The sequence below is a fragment of the Microplitis demolitor genome, chromosome 2 (genome assembly GCF_026212275.2).
Source record: "Microplitis demolitor isolate Queensland-Clemson2020A chromosome 2, iyMicDemo2.1a, whole genome shotgun sequence".
Taxonomy (NCBI): Eukaryota; Metazoa; Arthropoda; class Insecta; order Hymenoptera; family Braconidae; genus Microplitis; species Microplitis demolitor.
In genome coordinates, this window is record NC_068546.1 from 8,777,056 (window position 1) to 8,789,773 (window position 12,718).

Genomic DNA, 12,718 nt, shown 5'->3' on the forward strand with positions numbered 1-12,718 from the left:
TATCAATAATAATTTGTAGAAAATAAAATTGTCTACAAAAAAGATTTAATAAAATTTTTTCATAAATCCGATAGTTTCACTGAAAAAGTGAAAAGATCTCAAAATTTACTCTAACTTGACCTCGAGTTCCAAAAACCTTTGAACAGATGGATTTTTCGAAAAATAACAAGAGAGTTTTTTTGTAGAGTGTTAAACTCTCTACAAAAATGGATACTCCCCTTATTCGTCCAATGAGCTATTGCCAAGGTAAAAAATTCCAAACTAAAAAAAATTTTTTTTTCCGTGTTATTTAAATAGGAAATCAAAAATCACGAAGCGCCACCTCTTACTATTTATATTAAGAGCTCAAACTTTACCAGATTTTTTATTTCATCATCTTTAAAGATATTTTCATGGTATTTAAAGAATAAAAAATTAGTTTTTTTTTTTGCTTACTCTAATATACATACATATATAAATATGTGAATGTGGTGGCACAAATAAACTGTATCTTTATACCAGTGTCATATACTAGTTTAACCTCTATTGTATTTAAATTTATTAATAATAGATAAATATAAATTACAACTGCTATTTACCTATTTGTTTGTTAATCTATTATCATTCTATACCGATTCCATGTGAAATCTTTGTACTTAATAATTAAGTTTTTATTCTTAAATATATAAATATTTGTCGCGCCGTGTTTGATAATTTTAATCAATTCATAAATTTTGAATTCTTGATGAATTGTGTAAGTTTTCATCAATATATATTTTGTTATGTATGTATATTTTTGTTTCTTACCATGTTTACTTGAAGCTAGTTCATTAATCCGAGATTTTAGTAATACGTTATTAACTTAGTATTGCTCGTTCATTTATATATAAATATATAATTATACTAACTATAATTCTATCGTGCTCTCTTAAACTGAATCAGTAAAAAAGTTACTGATTTTTCCAGTAGTTACAAAATTTACTGAAGGATCAGTAGCTTTGAATCAATTTACTGACTAATCAGTGAATTTAACTTCACGGCAATAAAGAGTACCATCTATACTTGGGAGCTTTTTCGTTAGACAGAGGTTGTTTGCAAGTTACAAACAAAGATTATTATTTATATTACACTATTACTACGGTAAGTTGAAAATATTTTAGCAAACAAAAGTTAATTTATTATTTATATACTATAATGAAACTTATTTCTTTGTCTCAATAGAATATGTGTAGAATAATTCTGACATGTTTTTGTGTATGCAGTTGATTTACATCTTAGGTAATGCATAACCTGAAATTGTCTTATTAATTATTTTATGTTTATAAGTTAATAACATTATTGTTTTCAGATAAATGTTTGTAATCATTTTTAATGGCAAATGACTATAATTTAACAGACAATTACTTGATGATATTGAAATGGAAGACTTATTAAATAAATTTGACTTTCAAAACCCATTTGATGGATCAAAGAATTTAAATCAACAAACCGATGTATCAAAAGAATATGAAGAGCCTGAAGAACCACCACTTGGTTACAGAATGGAGAACGTATTTGATCAAAAAACTTTTGTATGTTGATTCTATTTTCATCAACGGCTTAATACATGATCATGATATGAATTTTTGTATTTTTTAATGTGTATTAATCGATAAATATTGACTTTTCTCCGCATTAAAAACTGAATCAGTAGTTATAAATAACTACATCTGTTATGATTACTACTTTATTCAGTAACAACTTTATTGATTAGAATAGTGAAGCGTTTTCCACTGATTCAATCAGTAACATTTTACTGATTCTAATAGTAAATCGATTTTTACTAATTGAATCAGTAACATTTTACTGATTTGCAATGATATACTTGGGACTATTTACATCAGTAAATATTTATTGACAATCAGTGAATATTCACTGATTCAGATTAAGAGAGTCGATTAAGAATCTCGGATTGAAAAACTGACCTTCAAAAATTGGCTTCAACCTCAGTAGAAATGAACAAAGGCCGCCTTCGTTTTATACTAAGGGCGAGCTAGCGAAAAGTCAGGGAGGTGCTGAAAATATTTGAAAAATCTACCATCCATTCCGGCTGCCAAATGGCATTTTTTCAATTGTATTTGTTTATTGTTTCATCATCGGTCACCTATAAATTTATTCGAACGATTGTAGTGAGGATAAAACCATTCTGACATTTTATAGTAATAAGTTAATCCATGAGATAGCGATCATCATTTTATTGCTGTTGGGAGTTATAATTTTTCGGGTTTTGCCATAATAGGTTTAATTTTGTTAGGTACTTTGACTCGAAAGGTTTTGATTTAAAAGTATTTTGATTTAAAGGATTTTGTCGTACACCTTTTTGCCCAAAGGATGGTGATCCTACTCTTTTTTGCGTGTTGACGGGTAAAGATTAATAAAAAATAAAAGCCTCATGCATTGCTCTCTTGGTACGTTTATAAAACCTCTATGTTCTTATTCACGATTTTAATTTATATTAATATTCTTGTCCAGCAATAATTGTTACGAGGTAAATTATATTCCTACAAAGTCTTCTGTTTTTTTTATTGTACTAATTAAGGTTATTTATGATTTCACTGCCGAGCACGTTATTTCGTTTTTAATAATTATACATGAATCCGAAGGGCTACCGTCCCATTTGTTTTGAATAAATCACACTTATCGAATAACGAGCTGATATGTCTTAAACATGTAACACAAAAGTTTTACTTTATACAATTCATCAAATCTTACATGATGGGACTGATGCTTTACTTATAATTTTCTTACTCATTTAGGTTTATTAATGATGATTTGATTTTTATCAAATCATTTTTTTTTATTAACAAGAAAAAGTAATAATCGCATTACTTGAGATAATCATAATCGATATAATTTTCAATTAATATCTTTAATCATATCAACAAAAAATATCTTCCATATTTCAGGAACCTTCAACCGTATTTCCATTATCATGGACAAGATTACATTTGCTCTCGCGTCGAAGACAGTGGAATGCATATCTGTAGTGAGCTGCCACCACTAATTTTGGGTGAGTTTCAATAAATCAATGATAATGTGTATGTATTTTTCATTTTTTTTAAAACAAAAAATTCGAATAACTTTTCAGAAGGTATTCTGTGTAATGAATCTGCATTGCCGAACAATGACTCAACTTTTATATCTAATACTACATGCGTGAACTGGAATAACTACTATACCGAGTGCAAAGGTCAAGGGAATAATCCTTTCCACGGAACAATATCTTTTGATAATATTGGACTAGCCTGGGTTGCAATTTTCCTTGTCATAAGTCTCGAAGGCTGGACAGATATTATGTATTATGTTCAAGATGCTCATTCATTTTGGGATTGGATATATTTTGTGCTACTGATTGTTGTAAGTCCAAATAGATAGATATCTCTTTGTGTATTTATGATGGTAACAATTCTGATTATAGTTATTTCATTACAGATTGGTTCATTTTTCATGATTAATCTCTGTCTTGTTGTGATAGCAACGCAATTTTCTGAGACCAAAAAACGAGAACTAGATCGAATCCGGTTAGAACGTTCAAAAATTCATTCGACCACTAGTTCAACATCTTCACTTGAGACAAACGACCCAACAACTTGTTATAACGAAATAATAAAGTAAATATTAGATTTTGTAAGATTCTAATAAATCAAGTTATTTCTTACGCAGTAAGTAGTAACATGATCTGCCTTAGGGTGCATTTATCTGATTATAAATACAACGCATAAGCTATAAGAAATTTAAGCCATTCACACTCGTATTATAAAATACACTTAAAGTTTATGTGAATGCTGTGATGAATAATAGAGGGCAGCTATTTTGACGCTTAATGATACCTAGCATTTTTAATAGAAAATGTAAAAAAAGTCGATAGAAAGAAAGATACAAATTAAACATGAATATTTTTAGGAGTCCAAATTAAATTTAGCTGGTACAGTGATTTAAAAATTAGCCCAGGAATAATTCAAAAACGTCAAAGTAAACCCCACAAACTCTCATATGATATTTTCATGAATCAATTCATTTTTATTCATTATCGAAGCTTATATTTTTTTTAAGAAGCTGATAAATACTATTAGGTGTACAAAAAAGTTCTACCCGTTTTTTGTCAAAAAAAAAATATATTTAAAAATTTTAAATAAAATACAAATTTTAATCAAAATAACCACCATCAGCATCTACTACCCTTTGCCAACGCTCAGGCAACTGATGGATCCCACGGCGATAAAAGGCTTGATCTTTTGTCGAAATAAAATCATCTATTGTTTTTTGCATTTCGTTTTCATTTTGTAAGTGTTTGTCAGCCAAGTAATTTTGCAATGAACGGAATAGGTGAAAATCACACGGTGCAAGGTCTGGTGAATACGCCGGGTGCGGTAAAACTTCCCACTGTAAATCATTTATAGTGTGGTGGACGATTGAACTTCTATGAGGCCTGGCGTTATCATGCTGCAGTATCACTGGTCGAGGTTTTTGTCCCGCAAATCGTCTTTTACTGTTGATTTCATCTGCTAATTTTTTTAATTGACAACTGTAGCGTTCTCCAGTAACGGTTTCTCCTGGTTTGAGTAACTCATAATATAGCACGCCCCACTCATCCCACCAAATACAAAGCAATATTTTTTTCCCAAAAACATTACGTTTTGGTGTTGATGTCGTTCGTTGTCCTGGGTCTACCTAATGTTTTCGACGTTTAGGATTCTCATAGTAAACCCACTTTTCGTCCCCTGTTACAAGTTTCCACAAAAAACTTTTTTTTTTATGTCGTGAAAGCAACGACAGGCAGGTGTCAACTCGTCTCTCTCGTTGTTCTGGAGTTAATGCATGAGGTACCCATTTTCCTTCTTTTTGAATCTTACCTAAAGCATGTAATCTTTCAGAAATAGCTTGTTGAGTAACGTTTAACTTTTTCGCAAGTTCTTGTTGTGTTTGTGCAGAATCTTGATTCAGTAATTCTTCCAATTTCTCGTCACTGATTGTTGAAGGTCTTCCAGAGCGTGGTTTATCATTTAAATTAAAATCTCCGTTTGTGAATTTCCGAAACCATCTTCGACAAGTACTGTCATCAATAACACTGTCACCATAAGTTGCACAGATTATTCTTTGAGCTTCAGCAGCACTTTTTCCTTGATGAAATTCATATAAAAGATAATGGCGGATATGCTCATTACCTACTTCCATTTTTAACTTAATAAAAAAATATATATATCGAAGACTAATATATTAAAAGTTTGATGAATTTAAAGAGTACAAACAGTTGTGCATGTACATATACGTATTCATAGCTAACCTATAAATAGTTGTTAGATAACTCCATCTTTGAAAAACGGGTAGAACTTTTTTGTACACCTAATATTTGTTTGATGTAATACGAGATGTTTCTAGACAATACAATGTTAGCGATCTGGAGACACTGTTACGTCCAGAATGACGAACACAAGTTATTCAGTTCCTTAATTTTGAATCAAAGCACTTAAGCCATTTACTTGGGTAGAGGGGATGTCGCTATTTAGTGTTGAGTATCTCAACATACGGAAATATGATGTATGAGGTGTGTAGATGCATCTTATCACTAGATAAATAAACAATAATTGAACTTACAGTTGGTTTGTTCGGAGATAATAATTTTTCAGGATACAAGATTTGGCTCAGCTGGAAACCAGATTGTGGTTAATTAAAATTCGATTCAAAATAAATTGTTGTCAAATGGCTTAATAGTCGGTTACGTTTTTTGAATGTTGAGAATTTTTGATGTAAATGAGCAAAAGAGTTTTCTCATATTATGTAATTGACAATCTATCTGAATATACTTCGTAGTATGACGAAATTTCTAGAAGAAAAAAATTATATATAATAAGATATAATCTTCTATAATTATATATAACTTTACATAATTTCCTATGATTATATCTATTTATTTTGAACTTTTTATATTTAATTATATATAAATATCTATGATTATATAAATTTACTAGCTGACCCAGCAGACTACGTACTGCCTCAATCGATTGTAGAGCAAAATAAAAAAATCAACTCTGTTTAGGTTTCCACTACATAAAATTGGTGTATTACCATACGATAGATGGTGTGGCTAAATAAGTTATATATCGAATTGAACAGAATATAGTATAGTGCCAGATAGCTCAACTGGTAGAGCACTCTGCATGATACCAACATGGTCTGGGCTCGATTCCCAGTTCGGGCTATCTATATTTTTCTCAATTTATCTATAAATTGTCTTATTGAGAAGGTTTGCATGTTTAGGTTTCTACTATATTAAATTGGCGTATTACCGTACGATGGACGGTGTGGTTCAATAACTTATAGATCAAATTGAACGGAATATAGTATAGTGCCAGATAGCTCAACTGGTAGATTACTCGGCGCGATACCGAAATGGTCTAGGTTCGATTACCAGTTCGGGCTATCAATGAGGCATTCCACAGCATATCAGACACCATCTAGCTTTTGAACCTCGGATTTTTTTGAAACTTTTTTATCTTTTAGCATAGATTGAAAGAGGCCTTCATGATTTTTTTCAAATTTTTTCCTCCAACCGTTTTCGAAATATAGAATTTAAAAAAATGAAGAGATTTTTCTTTTAAATGCCTGTAGCTTCGCGGAAAGTGGCTAAAACAAAATTTTTTTATCACACCGAAATCGAAAGTTTGTTTTCGGACTCTATTTTCCGGGGAGAAAGTGCCACTTACCCTGCCTATAAAATATTTTAATAAATTAGTACGCATGCTTCAATTTTTTTTGCGCATGCGAACTTATCTTTTTTTATCACGTTACTTAGCAACGACTTATTTATAGTATTAATAAAAGTTATTTATTATTTGAATTAAAAAATAGTTTCGTGTAAAAACGTATAATAGTGCCGTATAAAATTTAAAAAAGTTATTACTTTATCTGATAAATATTAAAAATTGAATAGAAAATTGTAAAATGAGTTCGGATGATTTTTCTGAAGATAAAGAGCTAAATGAAGAAGAAATAGTTCGTAATTTAGATGAAGAAGCTAAAATTATTACGCATGATTTGCTACCTCAAAAATCAAAACAAAGATACAAATTATCCTATAAAGATTTTATACGTTGGAAAATTAAAAATAAAACTGATTTGTTTGACGAGAATGTTTTTTTAGTTTATTTCAATGAGCTGTCAAAAACGCTTTCGCCATCAAATTTGTGGAGTCGGTGGTCGATGCTTCGATCTACAGTTCACCTTAGACATGACATCAATATTAGTACTTACTATAATTCAAAAACATTTTTAAAAATTCAAGCAAAAGGGTATAAACCAAAAAAAGCCCAAGTTTTAAGTAGTAAATGAAAAAAAAAATTTTTGACCAAATTTTAATGTCCAAAGAACCAACACAATCCACTAGCTATCGAACTCAAGTTTTAGTTAATCCTCATATTGAAGTTCTCAGTCCTGCAAACGAACGAAGTGTTTCAGAAGTTGAGCCAGAACAAGTATCGGTGACGAATGAAAATTCAAAGAATTTTCAAGAAAAAAAGATTTCTTCTCGATCTTCTGAAAAAACAGATCAATTAAGAAATTCCCTTCAGACCATCGGAAATTTTGAATCGAACAATTGTAAAAAGAAAAAAAAATCACTGTTGACAAACGTTCAAATGGAGAAAAAATCGAAAATGAAAATATTGATTCCTTATCAATTAATTCCTCTTATGTCATATTTAAAAAGCGTAAAATAAATAAATTGATTATAAACAATAATAATAATAATAATAATAATAATAATAATAATAATAATAATAATAATAATAATAATAATAATACCGACGATAATGAATAAAAAAAAATATTTATAATATATTTTGTACTGAAAAACCAATAGACAATAAATATTATAAAAAGCAAATTACAAATAATAATATAGAAAATTTATAATACTATTTAAAATCAGTTAATTATAATTATCGATATTAATTCTCATAGGTGAACTTTCATCTAACGAACTTTCGATCCCTGTGCAATAAAAAATTGTATACTTACCACAGGAGGGAAGTGCGACATCCCAACCCGCGTTTTTGTCACCCTCGCCTTCGGCTTGGGTGACAATACTGCGCGGGTTGGAAAGTCATACTTTCCTCCCTCGGTAAGTAATATACTATTAAAAAGTCGAAAAATATTTGTTTTTAGATATCTTTTCGATAAAAAATATCGAAAAAAATTTTTGAACCACACTTGTATTGAAATTTTAACTTTTGAATATAAATTGTCGATTTACAAAAAACACGTACTAATCGATTTCCCTCATAATTTTTTCACAGGAAACTGTCACCTATTCTAAAACTTTTCCAGCTATGCTCATAATGGGACAACGATGGGATCTATTTTTTTTAGATTTTTTAAATTTCATATGTGACGTTACGGAAGTTTATAAAAACTAAACTAACATCTAATAATTAGTCCCCTCGTGTTGATTAGCTCGCCGGTTCCAGGGTTTAGATGAGGGTCGCGTAACTCAGGCGATTTCTTATTTATTTTGATTTAAAGGTATAAGTGTTTGTACGGACAGATAAATAAACAGCATTGTTAAATAAGATATAATTTTATTTATAATATTCGGTATGCAAGATTATTCATGAATTTCAATTAATTTACAGATAAACAGAAACAACCGTTTTTTATACAATATATAATCTCGGTAGACTTAACAAACTATTCAATTAAAATAAACGTAATTATGATTAGCTTAAACTAAACGGTGTGACGAGATGCGTTTCTTTTCCCACTAGTACTCCCCGGTTTATTAAATGCTCGCGGTCACGTTTCTGCGGATACTTTTTACCTCCGCGCCTCCCCTACTAACAACCGGGTGAAGCCCGTGTTGTATAAAAATATCCGAGACTCGTCTTCTCCAAGAGTGATACTCCAAGTTTCAGAGTCTCGCCCTAGATTGTACGGAGAAGGTAATACACTCCTCCACGCACAAATCGGCCTAGATTTTCGTCAGCAAACGCGACAGGGTATCTACACCCTTCTACAACCGTTCAATAACGACGTAGTACAAATATAGAAGAGTCAATACCTGGTCCTTCTATGTGTTCGGTCAGCTTGATCCGGTAATACTCAGATCGAGAGCTGGATTGATTTCCCGGTGCTGAGAAATCGCTTGTAAGCACTCTAGCACAACTGTTCACCTCGGAGAAACTCGCCCAGCGCGGCGTCCACCTAGCGGCGGACTTCGAACTATTCTCCCCGCTCTAGTAGGTATCCCCACTCTTCGCGTACTCTCTCTCTCTCTCTCTCAGCTTTAACGCACTCGTCACTATTATCGATTTTTTTTCACGTGCTCGTCACACATATTCCACTTTATTTTTAAGAAAAATGTCTTAAAATAATATCATGCTCAGAATTAACTGTTAATAATTATCTGACACACAACTATCATCAAAATTTTCTTCCACAGAAAAATTATTACTAATTAATTAACAAATAATAATTTTATTAATAATAATAATAATGAATTAATTAGTAATAATTTTTCTGAGAAAATAAAATTAGAAAATTTTGATCATAGTTGTGTGCCAGATAATGATTAACCGTAAATCCTGAGCTTGCTATTATTTTAAGACATTTTTATTTAAAAAAATCTGAAATATGACATTTAAAAAATTAAAAAAAAAAAAATAGATCCCATCGTTGTCCCATTATGAGCATATCTGGAAAAATTGTAGAATAGGTGACAGTTTGCTGTGAAAAATTACGAAGAGAATCGATTAGTACGTGTTTTTTTGTAGATTGACAGTTTATATGAAAAAGTTTCAATTTCAATAGAAGCGTGGTTCAAATAAATTTTTCGATATTCTTTACTGATAAGGTGCCTAAAAATGAAAATTTTTTGTCTCTTTGATAATTTTTTTTAAACCACTTCGCGAAGTTACAGGCATTTGAAAAGAAAATCTACATTTTTCGAAATTCGATATTTCGAAAACGGTTGGGGGAAAAAATTTGAAAAAAATCATGAAGGTCTCTTTCAACCTATGCTAAAAGTTAAAAAAGTTACAAAAAAATCTGAGGTGCAAAAGCTAAATGGTGTCCGATTCGGCGTGGAACGCCCCCTATATTTTTCTCAATTTATCTATAAATTATCTTATTGAGAAGGTTCGTATATTTAGCTTTCCACTATATTAAATTGGTTTCCACTATATGAAAAACTAATTTAATATAGTGGAAACCTAAACATGCAAACCTTCTCAATAAGACAATTTATAGATAAATTGAGAAAACTATAGATAGTCCGAACTGGGAATCGAACCCAGACCATGTCGGTATCACGTCAAGTGCTCTACCAGTTGAGCTATCCAGCACTAAACTAAACTCATATTTATTTATCCTTTAAACCTTCTTTGAACTTCCACAAATAATTCAAGACCAAAATTAGCCAAATTGGTTCAGCCATTCTCGAGTTTTAGCGAGACTAACGAACAGCAATTGATTTTTATTTATATAAATATATAGTCTTATATAACGATATATATTTACATATAATTATATAAATATACAAAATTGTGTTATTCTATACATAATCATACATATTTATACATTGAGTCGAAAAAATTTTATATAGTTTTATATAATTATATAAAATTTTATACAAATGAGTTCTAAAAAATTCTATCGAATGGCAATTTCTGAGTAAATATCAAGCTGTGTGGGTGTGTGAATTATAATATTTTGTGAAATAATTTAGATACGACCCAATAACGTAAGAATATTCATAAAGACTTCAAAATGATTTATAAAACAAAGTCTATAAATTTTACACACCTCTAGCGCGGAAGCGCTGAGGTTGCTTTTATGATTGCTCTAAATTTTTTGACTCAGTTACTAACATTAAATTATTTCTAGATTTTTCTGATTACACTAAAATGGGTCAAATTTTATAGCAATACAAAGACAATTTATTAAAGAATAATTTTGACCCAATATTAAGTCGATTAATTATTTTATTAATTAAATATAAATTATTTCAATCCCAGTGACACGAGTTGTCAGTTGTCCTGTATGAAACTTAGGAAACCAAATAACTCTCGATAAATACAATTAATCGGCCTAACCTTTCTTTTATTATCTTAGTATTATTGATCACCAGAACCCCATTGAAAATCACTATCTAAATTCATCTAATTTAATTCTAATTAAATCAAATAATTAAACTGATTTTTTATGAAAAATTTAGCTGCCATTTTTATTTTTACTACTGTTATTGTTACAAAAGTAAATTTTTTTTTGTTTTTTTCTCTCTATCAACTTCTGGCAGCAGCACTAGCGTAAAACAGTAGGATTGAAAAAAAAGAGCGAGATATACGACAAAAATGCGGGTTATTTAGAAAAAATTTAAACAAAAAAAAAAATTAAACTGGAATCAAAAAATGAAAAAATCAAATTATTAATTTAGAGGTTGAATAAAAATTCATAATAAAAAAAAATAAAAGTAATGATTAAAAATAAAATGAGCGATTGAGGTGTATAATTTTGTATTTTCCAACTTTTTTTTTAATTTATTCCCGCATTTATAAATGTCATAAACAAAGACTTTTTTTCTAAATTCTTGAAAATAGACTAACAGGACCCAAAGAGGGAAGACAGCTAAAAAATTTTGATGTTTCAATAATGAATTATGTTACAAAAAACTGAGGTCTAAAATTAAAAAAGTTTTAGTTAAAATTAAAAGATTATAACTTCTCATTTTTTTTTTAATTTGCCAAAAGAAGAAATGATTGCCCCGCTATTAGTGGGTATACCTCTATTGGTCTCTTCACCCTATAAACAATAACATAATTGAATACAAGTAATAGAATCACGCGGTAAAAAAAATTATATATAATTAGATACAATCATATATAATTATATATGATTATATCTAATTTTAAAAAAATATTTATGTTTAATTCTATATAAAATTATATAATTATTAGGATGATCCTTATTGAGGTGATGTTCGAATTTTTTTTCACGATAGTCCTAAATCAGTTCTTAACCTATGAATAAAAATTCATGCCATATTTTAGCTCTAAATTTTAATATTACCCCCCCCCCCCCTTCGGTAGTCAGTTTTAAATGGAAATAACACGGGAAAAGTTCTGTTAATAAGTTGAAATTCTTTTTCATCATGAAATAATTGACAGATCATGTCAACCAATGATTATTCTTATAACAAATTTAACGCTCTATAAAAAAGGTATCTAATGATTTTTTGCTATCTTGACTGGTTCAAAAGTTATTCGAGGTCAAAATCAAAGTTCTAGTCAATTTCTCGGTTTTTTCCATTTTTATCGTCATTTAATAATAATGAAAAAATGAAAAAAGGTTAATATCCATATTTTAGACGGCTTCTCTGACCTTGATATATTTTCTGAAAGAAAAGTAATATTTAATTGGAAAAAGTGATTATTAAAATTACAATGAATCGAAAAATGTACCAATATTATCATTTTTTCTTTAATCATAGATACTTTCATAAAGTTGTTAGAATAGTTTTTTCAGCGCGTTAAGAAACATTTGACGATGATCCTTAACCAATTGTAATATATATTGCATTTCTTTTTCATACTTAGTGTAATGTTTTCAAAAATCTTGCACTAGTTTAACTCCTCTCTCAGCACAGTCATTCACAACCGATAGTTTCTCGACGAACTGTGATGCAATTTTATAACTTTCATTATCAGCC

General features: G+C 29.7%; 1 protein-coding gene across 1 annotated transcript in view; it reads left to right on the forward strand.

Annotated features, from left to right (window-relative positions):
- Window positions 1–12,718, forward strand: part of LOC103580540 (voltage-dependent T-type calcium channel subunit alpha-1G-like) — a 253,555-nt gene that overhangs the window by 156,447 nt on the left and 84,390 nt on the right. The window contains exons 3-5 of the mRNA XM_053736982.1: window positions 2,925–3,028; window positions 3,107–3,375; window positions 3,451–3,629. Coding sequence (XP_053592957.1) covers window positions 2,925–3,028; window positions 3,107–3,375; window positions 3,451–3,629 — 552 coding nt within the window. The remainder of the gene's footprint in view (window positions 1–2,924; window positions 3,029–3,106; window positions 3,376–3,450; window positions 3,630–12,718) is intronic.